The 24531-nt window shown below is 46.0% G+C and overlaps 1 protein-coding gene across 1 annotated transcript in view; it reads left to right on the top strand.

Annotated features, from left to right (window-relative positions):
* MYO7A (myosin VIIA) overlaps positions 1 to 24531 on the top strand; it is a 146783-nt gene that overhangs the window by 83741 nt on the left and 38511 nt on the right. Inside the window, exons 21-31 of the mRNA XM_063127222.1 lie at positions 4168 to 4275; positions 7845 to 8054; positions 9544 to 9747; positions 11052 to 11228; positions 12374 to 12463; positions 13663 to 13790; positions 15344 to 15470; positions 15607 to 15726; positions 17198 to 17371; positions 19146 to 19373; positions 23200 to 23370. Of these exons, the coding sequence (XP_062983292.1) occupies positions 4168 to 4275; positions 7845 to 8054; positions 9544 to 9747; positions 11052 to 11228; positions 12374 to 12463; positions 13663 to 13790; positions 15344 to 15470; positions 15607 to 15726; positions 17198 to 17371; positions 19146 to 19373; positions 23200 to 23370 (1737 nt within the window). The remainder of the gene's footprint in view (positions 1 to 4167; positions 4276 to 7844; positions 8055 to 9543; positions 9748 to 11051; positions 11229 to 12373; positions 12464 to 13662; positions 13791 to 15343; positions 15471 to 15606; positions 15727 to 17197; positions 17372 to 19145; positions 19374 to 23199; positions 23371 to 24531) is intronic.

Below are 24531 nucleotides of genomic sequence, written 5' to 3'. Positions count from 1 at the left end.
GAATTTTGTTCTGCATTAACATTCCAGTTATTGGTTTAATACTCCGTCTCCAATTTAATGTATGTTGAGAAAGATCATTATAAATTTGCACTGCTTTGCCTTTATATTGTAACTGGGTTAAAGATCTCAATTCTTTCATGATTTGCTCTTTTTTATAATAGTTACCAAATTTCACCAAAATATCTCTAGTCCCTTTGTAGTTTTGCCCCCCCACGCAGTGGACTCGGTCCAGATCCGATCCATCTATTGGTATGTCAGGCATCAGCTCTTTGAACCAGTTCAGAATGATTTCTCTAAGATCTTCTCCTTGTATCTGCTTCAGCTGCTTTATTCGAATTGAAGATCTACGAGATTGGTCTTCCAAGGCGATCAGACGTAATTCCCATTCCTTAAATTGAATATTTGTTGATTTTTCAAAAGCCTCTTGCTTCTTCTGGTCCAATTCCGCTTTTGCCTCTATCTCTTTGATCTTATCCGAGTTTTCTGCGGTCTTATCCGAAAGAACACGCATTTGTTGTCTAAATTCATTCATTTGCAGATCCATTTTTTTAAAAATGATGATATTATTCTCTACAATAACTGCCTTAATTTCTGCTAGGGAGGGAAAGTTGCTGTCCATTGCTTTTCCCCCTTCAGCCATATTCTTTTCTTTATTTGGTACTGTATCCAAAGAAACTGGGTCTATAACTTCGTCTTCCTGGTCTATTCCAGGGGCTGTATCTTCCAGGTGGGAGAGGTGGGTTAAATTATGATTTGAAGGTTTCTTTTTTTGTATATTCAACTTTTCCCACTTCTTAATCTTTTTTTTAATGTTGGACATAGGACCCTTCTGAGTAGGGCATAAATCTTAGAGCCCCCACTTCCTTAGCAACTTTTACTGGCTTCTCTTCTATGTGCCAAACACACCACCTTCTTCCCGAGGGGGAGGAAATATATTCAGTTCACAACAGCATTCACTAGAGGGGATCAGATCCAATCATTCACAGTTTCTCAAAATCCCACATCTCCCTCACAGAATGCTGTTTCTTCCCCTTCACCCCCCCCTTCTCGGCACACCGCAAACAGCTTCCACTTTCCACTTTACAAAGATTACAGCAAACAACTTCAAAGCCAGTATTTCAATCTTTCCAACTTAAGATAAAGGATGAGAAGTGAGGATCGCTGTAAATCAGATCAACGTCTAACAAGCATAAGTTCTTTCTTTTCAAACTGCGACATCAATCATGTTACTTTACTTTCGGTTTTGCCTCTGCAGTTTATAAAGACATTCCGTCAAGCTCACCTCATCCCATCGGCTCTTCTCAACACTTTCCAGCTCCGATAGCTTTTATAATCATTTCCTGTCGTTTGCTCAAAGATTTATGCCCATTAAAAAATAGATAATTGCTTTTTCCGGCAACGCCGCTCAGAGCCTCAGAAGAAACCTGCCACCGCCATGGCTGCCAAGCTCCGCCCCCCGCCAACTTTGATTTTTAAGAACAGATGTTTCCTGGAAAAAATAAGAAGCACAAAACTTGAAACTGCTAAATTTATTTTCAAGTGCAAGAAATACGCCGTGCCAATTATAGCAAACAAATTGGAAGGAACGTCTGTGGGTCTAAAATGCATTATTTAATAGGAATATCACCTCCAAATCATCCCCCCCAACTCACACACACATGCGCACGCACACTCAGCATCACTCACTCCAAACAAACACATGCATGAACATATGCATTCACCCCATGCACCCCATTCACTCATACATTCTCTCTCTCTCTCTCTCTTCCGGGCGCGTACCGGAAGTCCGAACGTGGAGCCACCCCACCCCCACCCCCACCCCAGCATCCCCGGCTTCGCTTCAGCTGGGCGGGCGCGGGGCGCCATCTCGCCCACCCAGGCCCAGCTGAATCCTCGGTCCGGGCTGGCTCACAGCCAATGCGCATGAGTGCTGCGCTGTGCCCGGTGCCCCTCTTAGCTTGGCGCTCTAGGCGGCCGCCTGAGTGGCCTCTATGGTAGCACCGGCCCTGCACCCAATAGCTGAAGCTCTCTGGGCGGTTCACAAAAGTCACTGGAAATCTAGATATCAGGAAGTCAACTTTGCCAGCCCAACTTCCTCAGATATTTATCTGGAGATGTCAAAGAAACAGCTCTTAAGCTGGTATTAACGACATGAAAACCCCTTACTTTTATGAAGGTAATAGAACACAACTGCAGAGGTTGAAACTCTTTGTTATCTTCTCCGCCACTACTTGAAAATCCTGGAGAAGCTTCAATAAACCATGCCTTAAATTGATTCATGAGGATTTGCTGCATTTTAATTACGGGGAGTGTGTTTTCAAGTGATTTAAAGGCTGATAAGAGCTTGAAACAACCTTGGTTTCTTTGTGGTCTTAGGATTTGCGTAAACGCCATTTACGCAAATTGCATAATTCATGCATATTTTGACCACAGTTTTGCATAATTTGCGCAAACTGCAGCGTCAATATGCTTAATTGTGCACTGAATGCAGCCGTAATTTGCACGAATTAAGCATATTCCGGCCAAACTTTGCGTAAATTACGAAAATTGCGGCTGCAGATTGCATAAACGGTGATTTTAAGAACGTGGAGAGGGAGACATTTTTCTCCCTCTCTCAAAATACTAGAACCGAATGGGGACCACCATAAGATGTGGTGATGGCCACCAATTTGGATGGCTTTAAAAGGGGGTTGGAAGGCTATCCATGGCTGCTAGCTCTGATGGTTATGTGCTACCTCCAGTATCCGAGGCAGTAAGCCTGTGTGCACCATTTGCTGGGGAACATGGGTGGGAGGGTGCTGTTGCACTCATGTGCTGCTTTGTTGTCCCTGGCCAATGGCTGGCTGGCCGCTGTGTGAACAGAGTGCTGGACTAGATGGACCCTCGATACAGATCGAGTTAGGCCAGCTTGTGAGTAAGTGAGCCAAAGTCTGGGGTGGGGACTGAGCTGCTGAAAGCTCAGCGAACCTCACCCCCACCCTGGATGGATTCCTTTAATATCCCTAGTGTAGGCTTCCACATTTAATCAGAGTAGCAAAGGGCAGAGGGGTTTGCTTAACCCCTTCCTTTCCAACCCAGGGTCTAACCTACACCAAGCAAAATATTGCACTATGAAAGCAGTATGAAAGCAGTATATAGAAGACAGGAGCCACACCAAACAGGATCTAGCACTATGAAAGCGGTATATGGTGTGTGTCAATGGGCCCCAACAGTTGTCAGTGCACTTCAATACCGCTATAAAGCAGTCGTGTGGCTCCTGCCTTTTATGTACTGCTTTCATACCGCTTTCATAGTGGAATATCCTGCTTGGCGTAGATTAGGCCCAAATTGCCCTCCCAATCTGCTTTTCTGCTCACAAGGGAAAAAATACTGAGTCTACGGCCACAGCTAAACCTAAGGTTTATCCTGGGATCATCCAGGGTTCGCCCCTGCCTGAGCACTGGATCCCCTGTGTGTCACGTAGATGAACAGGTTTGACCCCTGGACGATCCAGGGATGAACCTTAGGTCTAGCTGTGGCCTACATTTCTGTCGCCTTGCTGGGAAAAAATTAGCCGGTGAAAGGTGACTTTTAGCACACCCATGGCACGTAGGGAAAGTGTTAAGCATCCAGCCACGAAATCGCTGCTGTGATCCAATGCTGACACCACCCACAGCTATATTAAGGGGGGGCGGTTGTTTTTGTTTTAAAAAATAGACCCTTCACTTCCCAGGCCTCCCATGTCACATCTAGTTTGGCCCTTTCTTCCTGAATACCATTCCCTTCCCATCCGGCCGTCTTCGGAGGGTGGTTCATGAATTAAACGGACTGCCTAGTCCAGGATTGTGGGCACTCTTTCAACCCGAGGGCCGAATTTGGTTTTGGAGAAGGATCTTGGGGGGCGAATTCCAGTGGTGGGCGGGGCTGAGGCCAAAAGGGGAGGGGCCGAAATACCACCCCACTTTAGCTTGAAGCTCTTATTACCAGCAACGAAACCTTAGGAGAGGTATGGCCACCTTTCAGAAAGGAGGAAAAACTGCAAAAACTGGGCAGCCCCCAAAGGATCGGTGAAAAGGGTGGGATCTGGGAAAGGGGGTTCCTTAGAGGGCCAGAAGGGGGTCCCGGTGGGGCCATGGGTCTTGACTGAGTCAGACCACTCAAGCGGTGCTTTCGCTTCCCGTTCCCCAGTACTACCGCCGTCTGGAAGCAGAAAAGCTGCGTCTGCTGGAAGAGGAGAGACTCCGGAAGGAAATGAGTGCCAAAAAAGCCAAGGAGGAAGCCGAAAAGAAACACCAAGTGGGTCGCCGTGTTTTCTCTCCATGTCTGTGTTTGTGTAGAATCCACCCGTCCCAAGTCACGTGCTACCACAGGGGCACGGCAGTTGCCTTCCTGTGATCCGACAACACCCTGTGGAAACATGTGAGAAAAGGACTAGGTGGGTTGCAGAAATTATGTGGCTCTCCTTCCCCAGGCCGCTGTCACTGGGCAATGGTGACGTGGGAAGGCGCTGGGCCTTTCAGCAGCCCCCATGGGGTTACTGGTTACTAGGGCTGGCCGAAACCGGCAAACGCTCACCCTGACGCGCCTGCAGCTCTCCCCCATAAACCAGGACGCACGAGACCCCCGCTGAGCTCTCGCAGGGCTCGTGAGCACTCAGTAGCCGCCCGCCCTGGATTCTGGGACTTTCCCTCTATTGTATTAGTGGCGGCTTTTAAGGCCCTTTTAAGGTTCTGGAAAATGCACATTTCCCCCGTTGTGTTAATGGTGGCTGCCGTTAACACAGCAGGGGGAAAGGGCTGGAAGCCAGGGTGGACCCACGCCCAAGCGGCCACAGGGGGTTCACGAGCGCCCGAGCACATCCGACTGGCTCCGTGAGGGGCGGACATGTGGGTCAGATGCTCGCACCATCCCTACAGGTTCCATGTTACCAGAACCATATGGGACCACTGGACAATGTGTTTGCTTAAGGATAATCTGTTCCAGAGCCAAGAATTCAGGTCTTACCACGGTCTGTGGTAGAGGGTTGATGGCTAGGGCTAGGATTCTGTTATTGTGTAAAGGGACAGGAGAAATATAGTTTGGCAGTTGCACATCAGATTCCTATGTGTGTCTGTCGTGTTTCTCAGAAAACTCCTGCTTTCGATGGGAGGGAAATGACGAGCCTTGCTAAATAATCCACAAAGCTTTTATTAAGCAACAAACATTTCTTCTACCTGAAGAGAGTCTAACCTCTTGGAAACGTCCCCCTAGACAAAACTATGCAAACTAAGTGAGACAATTGTCCGCTCAAGAAGAATAGGAAACCACTTCCCAAACGCCCGTAACTTCACAGAGCCTGGTGTGGAGGCAGGTTCTCGCATAATCGAACTGACTTTCTCACACCTTCCTTCCGCGCCGTGCGTTTGAGCTTCCGGCAGACCCTAGCATCAGCTAGCTTGTCGGGACGCTCACCTCCGGAAGAAAGCTCACTTCCCACCGAGTGTGTAGGATTTGGCCTTGAAGAGATAAGCTCTGGAGACGGCTGACTCCCAGCTGGGGAATCGCCCGTGAGAGCTTCCTCCCCCACTGGTACTGGCTGGCTGGTGTCTGGCGCTGCGTCTTCTAGTTCCGAATCTGATTCTGATTGATTACCTGAAATATCTTCTTCCAAAACAGGGGCAGTAGGGTTAGACATGACAGTGTCTATTTAAAAGTAAGTCGCTTTGAGTTCGATAGGACTTGGCGGCTAGGTAAGTGTGTATCAGACAGCATCCTAACTGTAGCCAATGTTGGAGAAGCAAGTTTCAGTTTGCAGCTGGCTGGCAAGAAAAAATCTTGCAAAGGTTTCGTGCCATTGTAGCTCCCAACTGTAAGTTTATTATTATTATTATTATTATTTATTTATATAGCACCATCGATGTACATGGTGCTGTACAGATAACACAGTAAATAGCAAGACCCTGCCGCATAGGCTTACAATCTAATAAAGTTGTAGTAAACAATAAGAAGGGAAGGAGAATGCAAACAGGCACAGGGAAGTGTAAACAGGCACCGGGAAGGGTGAAGCTAACAGTATAGAGTCAGAACAAACTCAAAGTTTAAAAGCTATAGGGAAAAGAAAAGTTTTTAGCTGTGTTTTAAAAGCTGTGATTGAGTTGGTAGTTCTCAGGTGTTCTGGAAGAGCATTCCAGGCATGAGGGGCAGCAGAGGAAAATGGACGAAGCCGAGCAAGGGAAGTAGAGACCCTTGGGCAGGCAAGAAGCATGGCATCAGAGGAGCGAAGAGCACGAGCGGGGCAATAGTGTGAGATGAGAGAGGAGAGATAGGCAGGAGCTAGACCGTGAAAAGCTTTGAAGGTCAACAGGAGAAGTTTATATTGGATTCTGGAATGAATTGGGAGCCAATGAAGAGATTTCAGAAGTGGAGTGACATGGTCAGAGCGGCGGGCCAGGAAGATGATCTTAGCGGCAGAGTGGTGGACAGAGACCAGCGGACTGATGTGAGATGAGGGGAGGCCAGAGAGGAGGAGGTTGCAGTAGTCCAACCGAGAGATAACCAGTGCGTGAACGAGAGTCTTGGCAGAAGAGACAGACAAAAATGGTCGAATCCTGGCAATATTATACAGGAAGAAACGACAAGATTTAGCTACTGCCTCGATATGAGGAATAAAGGAGAGCGAGTTTGTAAGAGCTTACCCTTCTGGGATTTAGCACCCTTTGCTATTACCTTATTTTAGCATCAGTCGATTTATGACTTTAAATGAGTTTTGATAAATTATTAATAGATAAATACATAAGTAAATAGCACTTACCTTCTCCTTGTACAGATGCTTAATTAACTTGTGCACCGATGCGTCATCACTGGGGTTGAGACACTTTGTCCCTGGGGCTCCTCCTTCTCAGAGATGTTGGGTGATAACTGAGGCTCACTGGAGGCTCAGGTGGTACAGAGTGCCTTTTACCAGCTTTGGCTGGTGACCCAGCTACACCCCCCATCTGGGATAACCTGGCTTTAGTAGTCTATGCTCTGCTAACTTCAAGTTAGATTGCCGTAATGCACTCTGCATGGGGCTGCCCTTGAAGACAGTTTGGAAGCTGCAGCTTGTGCAAAAATGCGGCAGCCAAATTGATAGCGGGGACCAGAAGTTCTGAGCATATAACACTGATTCTGATCTGCTTGCACTCACTGTTTGTACATTTCCGAGCCCAATTCAAGTTGCAGATTTTGACCTGTGAAGCCTTACATGGCTTGGGACCTGACAAAGCACCTCTCCCGTTATGAACCTACTCACTACACTACTCTCATCATTTGTGGCACTCCTCCAAGTGCCTCCTCTGAAGGAGGTTCGTAGGATGGCAACAAGGGCCTTCTTGGTGGTGGCTCCCTGAAAGTGGCATGCTCTCTCCAGTGAGGCCTGCCTAATGCCCATATTATCTTGTTTACAGCACTGGGTTAAAACTTTCCTCTACTGACTACATATGTTGGGACTCCTTAATTTATTTGTTTTATCGGGCCTCGGCCTTCGTTTATTTCTTTGAGCTATTTTTAATCATTCTATGTTTTGACCCTTGATATAAGTCGCCTTGAGTCTTTTTGAGAGAATTGTGTCTAATAAATTGAATTCATCTTAATCATCATTATCATTGCGCTCGTGAATCCTTTTTTTTTATTATTGTGCATGTGTTTTGCAGCCGGTGAACGTTAACCCGTGTTTCAAGATAGTGAACTCATTTTGCAAAGACCATTGCATCTTGGCAAGAAATGGTGGTCTCATGAACTTGTCTTACGAGGATTCAGCAAGGGGCTTGCAGCCCTCAAGGGGCCTTTTCCTTTACACATGTGTCCATCTCAAATTCTGCTCACTCATTGTCATAGTTCTCTCCTAGTTACGCCTGGCCCAGTTAGCTCAAGAAGATGCCGAAAGGGAAGTCAAGGAAAAAGAGGAAACCCGCCGGAAGAAGGAGCTGTTGCAGAAAATGGAGAAGGCCCGAAACGAACCCGTGAATGACTCCGAGATGGTGGACAAAATGTTTGGATTCCTGGGAACAACAGCTTCTTTGCCTGGCCAAGAAGGACAGGCGCCTAACGGCTTCGAGGTAACTGAGAGGAAAGGGTTGCACCTCGTTTCATGGAATGGTTCTACTGTTCGACAGCTGGTGGGCCACTGTGTGAACTAGGTGGACCCTTGGTCTGGTCCAGCAGGGCTCTTCTCATGTTCTTATGTTGTACCTAGTAAGGCCAGAGAAACAGCATAGCCAATCGAAATTATGAAGGAAAGAACATTCCCCTTAATCTTCTTCCAGCCTTAGATGATGGACCTCCTAAACTCACTGGTGGTTTGTAGTGATGGATGGCCTTTTGAATTAAATCTAGTCGCAAAACCTGACAGGACATCCAGGCCTAAAGTAGGAATAGATATAAGAATCAACATGCCAGCAAAACTCAAAATCAGATGGCTTGTGATTTAAATCTGCTATGTTTGTAATGCTCCTATGTGCACTGAGCTTGGATGGCTATTGAACATTATTCAAATCGAGATTGATTATGAGCATAGAATCATAGAATCATAGAATAGCAGAGTTGGAAGGGGCCTACAAGGCCATCGAGTCCAACCCCCTGCTCAATGCAGGAATCCACCCTAAAGCATCCCTGACGGATGGTTGTCCAGCTGCCTCTTGAAGGCCTCTAGTGTGGGAGAGCCCACAACCTCCCTAGGTAACTGATTCCATTGTCGTACTGCTCTAACAGTCAGGACGTTTTTCCTGATGTCCAGCTGGAATCCAGCATGACTTTTTTCTCTGTCCTTTCATCCAGAAAGGATTTTTTCCAAAGTTTTTACCACTTAAAAACAACAACTCATTTCATCTTGTAGCTAGGGTGACCATATGAAAAGGAGGACAGGGCTCCTGTATCTTTAACAGTTGCATAGAAAGGGGAATTTCAGCAGGTGTCATATGTATATATGGAGAACCTGGTGAAATTCCCTCTTCATCACAACAATTAATGGTGCAGGAGCTATACTAGAGTGACCAGATTTAAAAGAGGGCAGGGCACCTGCAGCTTTAACTGTTGTGATGAAGAGGAAATTTCACCAGGTTCTCCATATATACAGATGACACCTGCAGAAATTCCCTTTTCAATACAACTGTTAAAGATACAGGAGCCCTGTCCTCCTTTTCATATGGTCATCCTACTTGTAGCAGTGCAGCTTTCTCTTTTTCAAAAGGAAAATAGCATTTCAGCCGATGGACACTTCCTGGAATGGTCATGTGACCACCGCATGTGACATACCCTGGTGTGGTCACATGACCATTCCAGGAAGTGCTGCCATGTTGAAACACTGAGGACAGCTGGGCACTTTGAGGAAGGAGAGGTCGGGAGGGGAGCAATGCAGACCCTGTGCTTCTGTAGCATTTCATATATACTAAACAAGAACTCGGAATAATGGAGAACTTTCATTCGAGACTGGACAGAGGAACTCGAAACCTGGAAAGCGAATGACGGTTTCTGTTGGGGTAAGCTCGCCCTTCACTAATGAGAAATCCCCAAATTAATCGAGTTAAATCTCTGGTGGTTCTTCTCCAGGATCTTGAGAGAGCTCAAAAGGAGCTGGAGGAAGATGACTTGGACACAGCCTTGCCCTTGCCCGAGGAAGAGGAGGAAGACCTCTCAGAGTACAAATTTGCAAAGTTTGCTGCCACGTACTTCCAGGGCACGACTACACACACATACATACGCCGGCCTCTCAAGCAGCCACTCCTGTACCATGAGGATGAAGGAGACCAGCTGGTGAGTCTGTATGAACAGCTTGGGAGTAGAGAAGTCATAGTTGCGCGAACGGACCCCAAGGATCTTCTCTGGTTCTGAGGGGTGGGAAATTTAGGAAACCTTTCACTCTCTATGACTATCTGTAGATATTCATTTATATCATGCCTTTCCTCAAGGGCTCATGACCTTTTCCCCAATCTCCACCCATGTTTTATTCTCACAACAACCCTGTGAGGTTGGCTAAGAGATAGCTCAAAGTCACTCATTGAGCCTCATGGGTGAACAGGGATTTGAACCATGGGCTCCTTGGTCCTAGTCCAACACGCTCGTCATTGGACCACCCTGGCTCCCAATAAGTGCTTCTCTAGCTTTGTTGCTATAGAAACCAATGGCCCTGCCCATCTCAAGTGTGAGAGGGAGGAGCAAGCCTGTTAGTAGAGCCAATTGTTTCACAGTTTATTAATTAATACCAGAAAGAGTAGCTATTCGTGGTATTCCCATTGTACCTCACCATAGAATCATAGAATAGCAGAGTTGGAAGGGGCCTACAAGGCCACCGAGTCCAACCCCCTGCTCAATGCAGGAATCCACCCTAAAGCATCCCTGACAGAGGGTTGTCCAGCGGCCTCTTGAAGGCCTCTAGTGTGGGAGAGCCCACAACCTCCCTAGGTAACTGGTTCCATTGTTGTACTGCTCTAACAGCCAGGAAGTTTTTCCTGGGGGGGATCTACACTACTGCTTTTAAAGCGCTTTAAAGCACTTTGAAAACGTTTTGAAACCTGTATATGCAGTGTGTCCTGGGCCCCAACAGTTGTCAAAACTGTTATAAAGTGCTTTAAAGTGCTTTAAAGCAGTAGTGTAGATCCCCCCCTGGTGTCCAGTAACATACTGTGGCTACTTAGGCTATAACAAATCTCTCCCTTCTGTCCTTTTGGGCCTGTTGAGACAACACGCTAAGCCATGGTTAGGCCGCTAACCCCTTTTTCAGCAAATGGTTAGTGAGCATGTTTAAACCGTGGTTATGTAGCCACCATGGTTAGGAATGGTTCACACAACACACTAAGCCATAATGTTTAGCTCAAAACGCTTAACCACCGTGGCTTAGGACAAGGTCATTGATAACAGTTGCTGTGTGGACAGTGTCATTACATGGTTTAATCACTAGGTGGCTGTGGTCTTAGCTGTATGTGGGCGGAGCCAGGAGTTTCTCATAGCTGTTCTGTCCTTGTTTAAGAGGGACAATAAAGTTCTTGTCTAGCGTTCTTCTCTTTGGTGTATCCTCGAAGACCCTCGATACTTAAAATTTACTTTTGAAACAAAAATAGGCAGCTCTCGCGGTGTGGATCACTATCCTTCGCTTCATGGGGGACCTTCCTGAACCCAAATATCACACAGCAATGAGCGATGGCAGCGAGAAGATCCCAGTGATGACCAAAATCTATGAGACGTTGGGGAAGAAGACGTACAAAAAGGAACTTCAAGCCCTGCAAAGCGAAGGAGAGGTATTTATTTATTTTTGATTGATTGATTGTATTTCTATACCGCCCAATAGCCGAAGCTCTCTGGGTGGTAAGAGCTTCACCAGTAGAACTTGCTTGTCCAGTGATTGCTGTAAAGGAATTAAATAAATAAAAATACGCTGCAAGCCTATTCATGTCTACTCAGAGGTAAGCTGCATTGAGTTCAAGTGGACTTACTGCTAGGGAAGTACGCATAGTGTTCACAACTGTAATCTGTTAGGCTTGGAGATGCCACAATGCTCTTTGTATTTTTAGGGTGAGTTTTAGCCACCTTGAGGCCCAGTATTGGGGAAAAGGTGGGAGGAGAATTATTATTATTATTATTATTGTTATTATTATTATTATTATTATTATTATTATTATTATATAATTATAATCATAATTATATTATAATTATAATACCGCCCAGAGAGCTTCGACTATTGGGCGGTATAAAAATGTAATAAATAAATAAATAAAACAATAATAATAATAATAATAATAATAATAATAATAATAATAATAATACCTTGCAACTGACCAGACAAAGAACCAGGAAGCAGAAAAGCCCTAGGTAAACAAAGCAATTTCCCTTAAAGTAGAGTTGCTCTTAGTAATTGGGCTTTCTCTGAAACATGTGCATGTCCAAGGAGGTGGAATTCCCATTTAACAGATCAGGGAGTCTGGATAAAGTGACTAACCAAAACTTATGAGGGGCCCTTGGGTAAGGAGACCATATGCAAAGTAGGACAGGGCTCCTGTACCTTTGACTGTGGTATAAAAAAGGGAATTTCAGCAGGTGTCATTTGTATATATGGAGAACCTGGTGAAATTCCCTCTCCATCACAGCCCTGCCCTCTTTTGTATCTGGGCACTAGAGTGCATACAAATGACACCTGCTGAAATTCCCTTTTCTATACAACTGTTAAAGATACAGGAGCCCCGTCCTCCTTTCCATAGGATCACCCTACCCTTGGGCAAATCACTTTCTGCATCCTCACTTCCTAAATTGTAAAATAGAAAGGCCACCTCTCTTACTAGATTGGTATGATTCAAACGTGGCTCTCTCAACTCCCAAAAGACAGCAGTGTTTTCAGCACGCAGGATCAGCCCTATTGGAAATGAGCCCATTTCTCTTGCCTTCATAGAGCGCTCACATTGACAGCCACAAGAAGAACAGCGTGCGGCACAAACTGGTGTCCTTGACACTCAAGAAGAAATCCAAGTTAACGGAAGAGGTGAGGAGGAGTTCTTGACAGCTCGGGCACTCAGGGTCCACCATTAGCAGCAAGTATCAAGCCCTACCACAGTTTTCCTCAACCTGGGGCGCTCCAGATGTGTTGGACTACAACTCCCAGAATGCCCCAGCCAGCTGGCTGGGGCATTCTGGGAGATGCAGTCCAACACATCTGGAGCGCCCCATGTTGAGGAAGGCTGCCCTACCGGCACTGCTCCGGCTCTGGGCCTCCATACCAGGAGGCTAAGCCTGGGAAGTAGTATTGCTGAAGCATAATTGCATTCGTAAAAATCAGCAAAAAGTGAATAAATGACCTATTATTTGGAGCAGTGGTCTTCAACTGGTGGGTCGCTCCCCAAATGTGGGTCGTGAGATCAGTCCAGATGGGTTGCTGTAAAGCTGTTGCCGCCATGTTGGGCAATTGTGAAAGTGGGTCCCATGTTGCAGGCTGGGAGTCCGAGATGGGTCTCAGATTTATTTATTTATTTATTTAATATACCGCCCCATAGCCAAAGCTCTCTGGGCGGTTTACAAAGATTAAAAACAGTGAACATTAAAAACAAATATACAAAAATTTAAACCATAAAAACCATAAAAACGGACAATATCCATTTAAAAACAACTATTCTGGGGTCAGTTAAGAAAGAAACTCAGCATATGCTGTTAAACGGCTGGGTGAAAAGTCTTGTCCTGGCGCCGAAGAGATAACAATGTTGGCACCAGGCGAGCCTCATTGGGGAGATCGGTCCATAATTGAGGGGCCACCACTGAGAAGGCCCTCTCCCTTGTTGCCATCCTCCAAGCTTCCCTCGGAGCAGGCACCCAGAGGAGGACTTTAGACGTTGAGCATAGTGCTGCATGCATGCAATGACGTACAAACGACACCTGCTGAAACTCCCGCCTCCATGCAACTGTCAGAGACACGGGAGCCCTGTCCTCCTTTCCATACGGTCACCCTAAAGGCAACAACAAGCCCCACCCATCTGGACTGGTTGAAGACCACTGATCTAGAACATCTTCCTGCTATCTAGCGTGGTTCCAAAAACGCAAAGGGGGAGCAAAATATCCACCCATGGAGGCCTGGCTTGGATTGGCTGAAGTTTTGTGCACGTGGACAGGGAGGGGGAGGGGGAGGGGGAATGCATCATGCCACATCCCCACATTTCGCAAATTGACACCCACCCACACCCATTTTGCTAGGTAACCAAACGTCTTCACGATGGTGAGTCCACCGTCCAAGGCAACAGCATGCTTGAAGACCGACCGACCTCCAACCTGGAAAAGCTGCATTTCATTATTGGTAATGGCATCCTCAGGCCAGCATTAAGGTTAGATCTTAGCATAAAAAAGAAGAAATATTTTGCATGGCCGTGTCTGTGTGTGTGTGTGTGTGTTTGTGTGTGTGTTATTTGCAACATTTATATTCTACTCCACATCTAAGCAGTTTCTGGAGCAGTGAACAATAAAGATAAAAGGAATAAAACACAATATTAACAGTTATTTTAAAAAACCCAACAGTGTAGCAATGAAAACCATGGATGGTCAATTGGCCACGCTCACATTTTGGTAGACAGTTACATGAGAATGGATTTTATTTTCTTTACCGTTGTTTATCATTTCTGCACCCAGTTCAAAGGAGGGGTGTCCGTCGCTGCGAGATTCCGTTCTTTTATGACTCGAAAGAGTTCCGCGGCATGTGCAATTCAATCTGCAGTTGCAAGCTCACCTGCAGGGTTTATCCCCAAATTCTGGGAACGTTTTTGGCATTTGTTTTCGCAGGTTTCGCAATTTGTGTAAATTTCTAAGTAATTTGCGCAAGTTTGGCCACAAGTTCCACAAATTTGACCACAATTTGTACAAATTGCTCAGAATTGCCCACCCCACCCACCCCTCTCTCTCTGGGCCAGAGGTTGCAAACAGGCAACTTCTGGCCAGGATCTCTTCTCAATCCTCCCAGAGTGCAGGACACGGAATAACGGACTCAAGTTAAAGGAAGCCAGATTCCAGCTGGACATCAGGAAAAACTTCCTGGCTGTTAGAGCACTGCGACAATGGAATCAGTTACCTAGGGAGGTGGTGGGCTCCCCCACACTAGAGGCCTTCAAGAGGCAGCTGGACAACCATCTGTCAGGGATGCTGTAGGGTGGATTCCTGCAGTGAGCAGGGGGTTGGACTCGATGGCCTTGTAGGCCCCTTCCAACTCTGCTATTCTATGATTCTATGATTCTAAGATTCAGTAGCTCCTCCTCTTCCTCCTTGCTGCCCTTTCACCTGCTGTCCCCCTCTGGAACAACTGGTGATGGTGTGGATGAAAAGCACCAAGGACTAAGGGGCTCGGCTACCAGTGGGCTCTTGGTTGGTGTGAGGGCCTTTGGAGGTACCTGACCATGCTGACCCCTGGTGTCAGCCCTGCCCTTTCTCCCTATTGTAACCCAACGTGCCCCCATTCTAGCTCCAGGTCCATTAGCTGTATTCCCAAGAGAAGGCATTTGAGCTCAAAGTTTGCAGCAGGAATAGAAAGAGAGTCACTGACCTGGTTCACATGTAACAGCAAGCCACCATAGGTTAATTTCCCTGTGGAGCTTGTTGTCACGGTGCCCACCGCCATCTTTAAAATGAAACTGCAGTGGGGGGCACGCCACGACTTGTCATTACGTGCAAACCCAGCCAGGGTTGGTTGTTGGAATGTTTACTAAGCTACCCAGAACTCTTGGCCTGTTTTAGGGTTGTGGGTGGTTTGTTAACCACCCCCACAACTCACCCTGGCCGGGTTTGCACGTAGCGACAACATGCCATGCCACTTTACCTCTCTTGTAAATGGATTCTGGGAGGAGGCGAACCTGGGAGTTTTAATCCAAATGGACCATTCTTTTCCTGCCAGGGATGAAATTTACTGTCAGATCTGCAAACAACTGACCCAAAACCCTTCCAAAAGCAGCCATGCTCGGGGGTGGATCCTCATGTCCTTATGTGTCGGATGCTTCGCCCCTTCGGAAAAGTTTGTCAAGGTAAAAGGAGGGCTGGGGGGAGTCGAGGACACGTCCTGTTAGGGCCTGTCTCTAGAGCGGCAGTGCCAATCATGTTCTCGGAAATGAAAGGTCACGGCCGAAAGGTTCTCACTGCAGCATTCTGTCTTGACAACAGTATTTGAGGAACTTCATCAATGGAGGCCCTCCAGGTTACGCGCCTTATTGCGAAGAGAGGCTGCGGAGGACATTTGCCAATGGAACACGGACTCAGCCACCAAGCTGGCTAGAACTTCAGGTAAAAACAGAAGCGAGCGTCAGCCGGGACGCCATGCTGAGACGTGATTGGGAGGCTGAATGCTCTGTTGGTGCTGTTTGATAAAATTCCTCTTCAGACACAGAGAGATTAGCAAAGTATACAACGGAATCAGGTAGACTTCAGAGAAACGAGATACAGCCAGGAACACACAAACCACAGGAACAAGTATTTCTTCAGCAGTAGTTTACTGAGGTATAAATTTAGAGATCTTATTTACAGTTTATGTACAAACATACTCACAGACCGTCACTTCATCACACAGGAGAGGTACAGATATGCTCACATAGGAGACCTTTATACAGAGCACTATCTGCCTCTTTCAATTTACAACATAATTGACTATCAATCACTCTTGACAGGTCGTTAACCAATTAACCAATTATCACTTTGACCTTTAAGAGCAACTGATGCAATTACAGGCAATAGCAGCTTCCAGCTAGGCTAAACAGAAAATACGGATATTTAAAAATAAATACCCGGACATGCTCCCGTGTTGAAACACCCTCATAGGGAGTGGCCGTAGCTGAGCGGTAAAGCACATGCCTTGCACGTAGGAAGTCTCAGGTTCAATCCTTGGCATTTCCAATTTGTTCGGATTCTTGGAAGGAAATGATCAGGTAGTGGTGGTTAGGAAAATCCATCCCTCTGCCTTAGACCATAGGAAGTGGCTGTCAGTCGGTGGACAATACTGGGCCTGATGGACTAAGAGCCTGATCTGATTCAAGGCAGCTTCCTGTAAACTGAGAGGTTCTCAAGGGTCATGAGGTCCTCCAAGATCGCCCCACCCACTCATCCTTTCGTGAGCTGCAGTCCCAGCATCTGTTAGAGAATTAACATTGTTGACACTAGGTGCCACTCAGAAGAACAGGAGGCAGAAGTCCCTGGGATCAAGCTATGATGCGTGTTGTGGAGAATGTGGATAGGGAGACATTTTCCTCCCTCTCTCAAAATACTAGAACCCATGAAGCTGTTTGGTGGGAGAATCAGGACAGATCAAAGGAAGGACTTCTTCACATAGCGCAGAGTTAAACTATGGAATTCACTACCGCAAGATGTAGTGATGGCCACCAATTTGGACAGCTTTAAAAAGGGGTTAGATAAATTCCTGGAGGAGAAGGCTATCAGTGGCTACTAGCCCTGATGGCTATGTGCTACCTCCAGTAAGCCTGTGTGCACCAGTTGCTGGGGAACATGGGTGAGAGGGTGCTGTTGCCCCATGTCCTGCTTTGTTGGTCCCTGGCCGATGGCTGGTTGGCCACTGTGTGAACAGAATGCTGGATTAGATGGACCTTTGGTCTGATCCACCCTCAGGGCTCTTCTCATGTTCTTATGGGTGAGGGGGCACAATTCGCTGCTCCGAACTAGGCCACGAAATGTCTTGACCTGGCCCTAAAGACCTCAGATTGCAATTTTCTAAAAATTATTTAAGGGGTTTGCTTTCCTGTTGTAGGCAACCAAATCTAAGAAGCCCATCATGTTGCCTGTTACATTTATGGATGGGACGACTAAGACCCTCTTGACAGACTCTGCAACAACAGCCAAAGAGCTCTGTAACTCCCTGGCGGACAAGATCAGCCTGAAGGATCACTTTGGGTTCTCGCTTTACATTGCTCTCTTCGACAAGGTAAGCCACAGATGTGTGTGTGTATGAGGGGTGGGGACTAGTTGTGTTCTAAGGTGTTGCTTTTTACAACTTAACTTAGAGTTGTAATAAGTTTAGTTAAGATTCCTAAATTTAGGCCTGAGGGAATTCGTAAATGGCCGCCGTACATATGGCCTGTTCAGATGACACGCTAAAAAACAGTGGTCAACCATTTTGAGTTAAACATTGGGCCTGTTCAGAAGACACCTTAAACCCTGCTGGTTAAGGCTTTTGGTTAAGCAGCAGGGTTTAAGGTGCATTGTGCGATGTGTTTTGCTAAACCCTGCTCACTCACTAACCATAGTTGGACTGTCGGCAGCAGGGTTAGTGGCTCTAACCGTGGCTTAAAAGTGTTGTGTGTGACAGCACAGCTTGTGGTTAGTACTAACCCCAGAGAACCACAGTTTCGCGAACCAAAGAGCTTGAAGTGACACTTAGAATCATAGAATCATAGAAAAGCAGAGTTGGAAGGGGCCTACAAGGCCATCGAGTCCAACCCCCTGCTCAATGCAGGAATCCACCCTAAAGCATCCCTGACAGAGGGTTGTGGAGCTGCCTCTTGAAGGCCTCTAGTGTGGGAGAGCCCACAACAATGGAACGACAATGGAATCAGTTACTTAGGGAGGTTGTGGGCTCTCCCACACTAGAGACATTCAAGAGGCAGCTGGACAACCCTCTGTTGGGGATGCTTTAGGGCGGATTCCTGCATTGAGCAGGGGGTTGGACTCGATGGCCTTGTAGGCCCCTTCCAACTCTGCTTTTCTATGATTCTAAGTGTCATCTGAACAGGCCCAGTGTGGTTTAGCATGTCGTGTGAACCATTCCTAACCATGGTGGATACAAAACAACAAAAACAAGGCTGACAACTATGACCCAGAGGACCTTTTCTTCTGCCGCTCCCAGTTTGTGGAATGGCTTGCTGGGAGAGATTCGTCAACTTAACAGTCTTCCGGAATTTAAGAAAGCCGTAAAGACTGATCTCTTCCGGCTGTCCTACCCAGTTGAATTTTAAGATGCCTTTTAATTATGTTCTGCTTTTAATAATGTATTAGTTTTAAATGTTTTAATTAGTTACCGTATTTCTTCGATTGTAAGACACCATCGATTGTAAGACGCACACTAATTTCAGAAAAAAAGCTTTGATTCTAAGAATAATAATCGCACCCATGATTCTAAGATGCACCCCATTTTTAGAGATGTTTACCGTATTTCTTCGATTGTAAGAAGCACACTAATTTCAGTACCACCAACAGGGGGGAAAAAACCTAAGACACACCCGCGATTCTAAGACGCAGCCCATTTTTAGAGAAGTTTGTATGGGGGGAAAAGTGTGTCTTAGAATCGAAGAAATAGGGTATATGTATTTTATTGTGTTTGCATTTGTGTTGTACGCTGCCTTGATCCAAGAGGGAGGGTAACATATATTATTACTATTATTATTATTATTATTATTATTATTATTATTATTATTATTATTACACACTCACTAACCATTTGCTGCAAAGGGGTTAGTGGCATAACCATGGTGTAGTGTGTTTTCTGAACAGGCCCTATGTATGGTGGTATGAATTGCCAAAAAAGAGGAAATGCACCACCAAAAAAGGGGACCGGGGGGAAAAAAGGACAGCGACTTGATACATTTTGCAAGTGTTAGTTCATATGTATAGATGCAAATTTAGAAATAACTGCCATTATTTAAATAGAATACTTGGCCCAAAGTTGCCCAAAGTTCACCAGCTTCTTCTCCTCTGCCCAGGTCTCTTCCCTTGGAAGTGGCAGTGACCACGTCATGGATGCGGTGTCTCAGTGCGAGCAATATGCCAAAGAGCAGGGGGCCCAGGAACGTAACGCTCCCTGGAGGCTTTTCTTCAGGAAGGAGATCTTCACACCTTGGCACAACCCCAACGAAGACAATGTGGCAACAAACCTCATTTATCAACAGATAGTGAGGGGGGTGAAGTTTGGGGAATACCGCTGCGATAAGGTAAGCTGCCTGCCACATTGACTGGTCCCATACAGATCTGGGATAAGCTGAAACATGGGGTGCTTTTTGTGAACGCTTCCACTCCATGCGAACAGTGTCCCCCCTTGGGTGATATTTGATTGGTTTGTAAAGATGTAGGGGGAAAAGGAAAGGAACCTCTCGTGCAAGCACTGAGTCATTACTGACTCTTGGAGGGACGCCAGCTTTCGCTGACGTTTTCTTGGCAGGCCTTATAGCGGGGTGGTTTGCCGTTGCCTTCCCCGGCCGTTATTACCTTTCCCCCAGCTAACTGGGTACTCATTTTACCGACCTCGGGAGGTGGAAGGCTGAGTCGACCCAAGCCGGCTGCCTGAAACCATCTTCTGCTGGGATCGAATTCAGGCCGTGGGGAGAGTTTCAGCTGCAGAAACTGCTGCTTTACTGCTCTGCGCCACCCAGATGTAGGGGAGTGTTTCCCTATTCAGAATCTGGGCAGGAACTATTGCCCTCGCTCCAAACTGGCTTCACATGGACAAATCTGACCAGCACGTGCCATCACGATGACTGTCCATTTAGAGTAAAAGAAGAAAACATAATTTTGCCTCATGATAGATCTGCCTACATTAGTTATTTATATATCAAGGCAGTTTAGAAAAACAAGATTAATAATAATAATAATAATAATAATAATAATAATAATAAATAAAAAATAAAAAATCACAATTATTCCGCGACCCACATCAGTCACTGGCATCACATCAAAAAGCCATACAGAAAACCTTCAGAAACTGGGCCTACCAAAATACATCCACACCAACATCCAGGAAGCTGTCAAGCTTAAAACATGCTCAATTGTCAGGAAATTCTAGAATCAGTAAAGGACAGCATGACTGGGCAAAGTTCGTCATGTCCCTCTAGAAAAAACTGCCACAGGCGAGAAAAGAGGGAATAATAATAATAATAATAATAATAATAATAATAATAATAATAATAATAATAGAAAAACACATGTACCTCATTGGCATAGCAATACGAATGACAAAAATGTAGAAAAGGAAGAGGAAAAGAGAGAAAAAAATATACACCACTGGCTATGGAATTTAAAGAATTATGACAATGGGAAAAATTCACAATTATTCCGTTTGTCACATGAGTCACCGGCATCACATCAAAAAAACTATGCAGAAAACCTTCAGAAACTGGGCCTACCAAAACACATCCATACCAACATCCAGGAAGCCGCCAAGCTTAAAACATGCTCAATAGTCAGGAAATTCCAGAATCAGTAGAGGACAGCATGACTTGGCAAAGCCACCTGTGAAACTCTGCATGTTTTTGCCTGGGGACCTAAGTCAATCCTTTTTCGGAGGACTGAAAAATCTTTTGGGACCGAGGAACGAATCGTACATTTCCTCTCCTTTCTCCCATGGCATAAACATTGTGACGGTGTAATCATTTCAAATACTCTGAGGAAGCAACTGAGAAACGGGTTAAAAGAAACCGGAGGCCTGTATTGCTCGGTTACTGAAAACAACACATTCTGCTTCATTCAGCAGTGAATATTATTGCTATTATATTATATTTATGAAATATATCATGTATATTCACTTCGGGATTACATATACATGTAAACTTGCGCTGATCATGTGATGCTGTACATTATAATTATGATGTTATAAAAATCTGTTTACCCCTTTTCCCCTGACAATTGTTTAGATCTTCTAGCAGTTGTGTGCTGTTTAGCATCATCCCATCTTGGCGTCTTGAAAAACCACCATGAGTGAGAAAAGAGAAATAATAATAATAATAATAATAATAATAATAATAATAATAGGAAAAGGAAAGGGACCTCTCATGCAAGCACTGAGTCATTGCTGACTCTTGGAGGGACGCCAGCTTTCGCTGACGTTTTCTTGGCAGGCCTTATAGTGGGATGGTTTGCCGTTGCCTTCCCCGGCCGTTATTACCTTTCCCCCAGTCAACTGGGTACTCATTTTACCGACCTTGGGAGGATGGAAGGCTGAGTCGACCCGAGCCGGCTGCCTGAAACCATCTTCCGCTGGGATTGAACTCAGGCCATGGGGAGAGTTTCAGCTGCAGAAACTGCTGCTTTACCGCTCTGCGCCACACGAGGCTCAATAATAATAATAATAATAATAATAATAATAATAATAATAATAATAGTAATACATAAAAATATATTTATGCAATAGGAGAAATTATGTAATTTCTGAAGCCTCCATTGTCACCCACAATGGAGGCTCCAGACGGGGGCGGGTGGTTACTGGATGCTTGTTGGGCCATGCGACATCCCTGCGCTCAATACCAATTGGTGGGGAACATGGGCAGGAGGGTTCTGTTGCACTCGTGTCCTTCCTGTGGGTTTCTCAGCAGCAGCTGTTCAGCCACTGTGTGAACAGAGTGCTGGACTAGATGGACCTTTGGGCTGATCCTGCATGGCTCTTCTTATGTTCTTACATTCCTTTGTCTCCCTTCAGCCCATAATAATAAAAGTTTAACCCCCTAATGTTATTGTTATTATTATTATTATTATTATTATTATTATTATTATTATTATTATTTATTTATTTATATAGCACCATCAGTGTACATGGTGCTGTACAGAGTAAAACAGTAAATAGCAAGACCCTGCCGCATAGGCTTACAATCTAATAAAATCATAATAAAACAATAAGGAGGGGAAGAGAATGCAAACAGGTACAGGGTAGGGTAAGCAGGCACAGGGTAGGGTAAAACTAACAGTAGAAAGTAACAGTAGAATTACTCCACTACAGTAGATTACTCCACTACAGCAACGATGGCCTAATCTACACCAAGTAGGATATTGCGCTATGAAAGCGGTATATAAATTTATTTTATTTACCGCATTTCTTCGATTCTAAGACGCCATCGATTCTAAGACGCACCCCATTTTTAGAGATGTTTATTTGGGAAAAAAGGGGCATCTTAGAATCAAAGAAATACTTCCCTCACCGCCCAGCCAACCTCCTCTCCCCCCCCGCGCGCTTTCTTCTAATGGTTGTGTCTTTTTCTTTTTTCCCTCTGTGAGAGAAGAAACCGCCGTTTGCGCGGGAAGAAGGGGGGGCGTTGAAACAAAGAGTAAACAATATTTTCAGGCGGGGAGAGAGAAGAGAAGACGCGATTAAGGAGCTAAAACGCTTAACTCTCCAGTCCCGCTCTTTACTTGTCTGTGCACCAGGGGACGACGACACGTGAGTAAGTCCCATGGAAATCGATGGGACTTACGAATAAATTTGACTAACAAAAAACCAGGCGCTTACCCTCCCAGCTCCTCCTCGCTCACATGGCTCGCGGCTGCTGCAGGAGCTTCCTCTTTTCCTCTTACCGTATTGCTTCGATTCTAAGACGCCATCGATTCTAAGACGCAGTCCATTTTTAGAGCTGTTTATTTAGGGTAAAAAGTGTGTCTTAGAATCGAAGAAATACGGTATTATCTATTAATTTATTTATTTATTATGTTTTTATACCGCCCAATAGCCGAAGCTCTCTGGGCGGTTCACAAAAAAGGCAGTTCATAAAAGGCAGGTGCCATACCCGGCAGTATATAACGGTATGAAAGCGGTACGTGTATGTGTCAATGGGCCCCAACAGTTGTCAGGGCACTTCAATACCACTGCAACAGTAGTGTGGCTCCTGCCCTTTGTATACTGCTTTCATAGCTCAATATCGTGCTTGGTGTAAATTAGGCCCTGGTTACCTCAGTGCAGTGTTAAACGTGACTGGCCGTGGTCCCATGGGAGGAAAGGTGTGTCTTTTTTTTAAAAAGGCAACGTGTGTCCTTCCTATTCCATCCCTTTCTCCGCAGGAAGAAGACTTGGCAGAATTGGCTTCCCAGCAATACTACGTGGATTACGGGTCCGAGATGGTCTTGGAGCGGCTGCTGAACTTGATCCCTTCGTACATCCCAGACAGAGAGATCACGCCTTCGAAAACCGTAGAGAAGTGGGCTCAGTTTATCATAGCTGCCCACAAAAAGGCAAGGAGCTTGGCCATCTCTTGCAATGAGGATGCCAGAGTTTAGGGAAGGGCCAGGCAAGGCACTAATTCGGTGTAAGGTAGGGGTGTTGCGGGCGCCCGACCGGGTCCGGGTGCCCAGCAGACTTCCCCCACGTCCGCCCCCTGGACCCAGTTGGGCGTCTGCAGCATGTTTTCAGGCCGATGGGTTGAGCGCCTGCGTGAGGCGATGAGTCCCTGGCAGCCATTCGTCCTCATTCGGAGCCTCCGTTGTGCCGGAAATTGCACATATCCCCCACTGCATAAACGGCGCCCAAAAAGGCCCCATTCATGCAAAATTAAAGGGGTCTTTACTCCGTCCGCGCCTTTACTCTTCCGTAAATGGACTTTGCAGCTGCCATTTATGCAGTGGAGGAAATTACGTCATTTCCAGAGCCTCCGTTGTCATGCACAGCGGAGGCTCTGGGCGAGGGCAGATGGCTACCGAGTGGTCGTCGGACACTCGCCAAGCCGCCAAAGAAGCTCACATAGTGTGTAAGTGGGGGTGAACGCCAGCAGCGGCGGGGCAAGTGTCCCATGAAACGGACTCGGGTGAGTTCGCCCGTCCCTTTTTTAAGGCAGGGGTCCTGAACTTCTTTCATTTCAGAGAAGCTCTTGCAGGCCGCCTTCCAGTAGTGGGAGAGGCCAACGGCAAAAGGAGTGAAGCCAAAATACTAGCGTATTTCACCTTAAAGCTTTTATGTAGAATCATAGAACTGTAGAGTAGTAGAGTTGGAAGGGGCCTATAAGGCCATCGAGTCGAGCCCCCCTGCTCAGTGAAGGAATCCACCCTAAAGCATCCCTGACAGGTGGTTGTCCAGCTGCCTCTTGAAGGCCTCTAGCTTGGGAGAGGCCACAACCTCCCTAGGTAACTGGTTCCATTGTCGTACTGCTCTAACAGTCAGGAAGTTTTTCCTGATGTCCAGCTGGAATCTGGCTTCCTTTAACTTGAGCCTGTTATTCCGTGTCCTGCACTCTGGGAGGATTGAGAAGAGATCCTGGCCCTCCTCTGTGTGACAACCTTTCAAGGTTTTGAAGAGTGCTATCATGTCTCCCCTCAATCTTCTCTTCTCCAGGCTAAATATGCCCAGTTATTTCAGTCTCTCCTCATAGGGCCATTAACTAACCCTTAGGAGAAGCATTT

This window comes from Elgaria multicarinata, chromosome 5, assembly GCF_023053635.1.
Source record: "Elgaria multicarinata webbii isolate HBS135686 ecotype San Diego chromosome 5, rElgMul1.1.pri, whole genome shotgun sequence".
Taxonomy (NCBI): Eukaryota; Metazoa; Chordata; class Lepidosauria; order Squamata; family Anguidae; genus Elgaria; species Elgaria multicarinata.
Note: the sequence above shows the minus strand (reverse complement) of the source record. Positions and strands in the feature narration are given on the sequence as shown.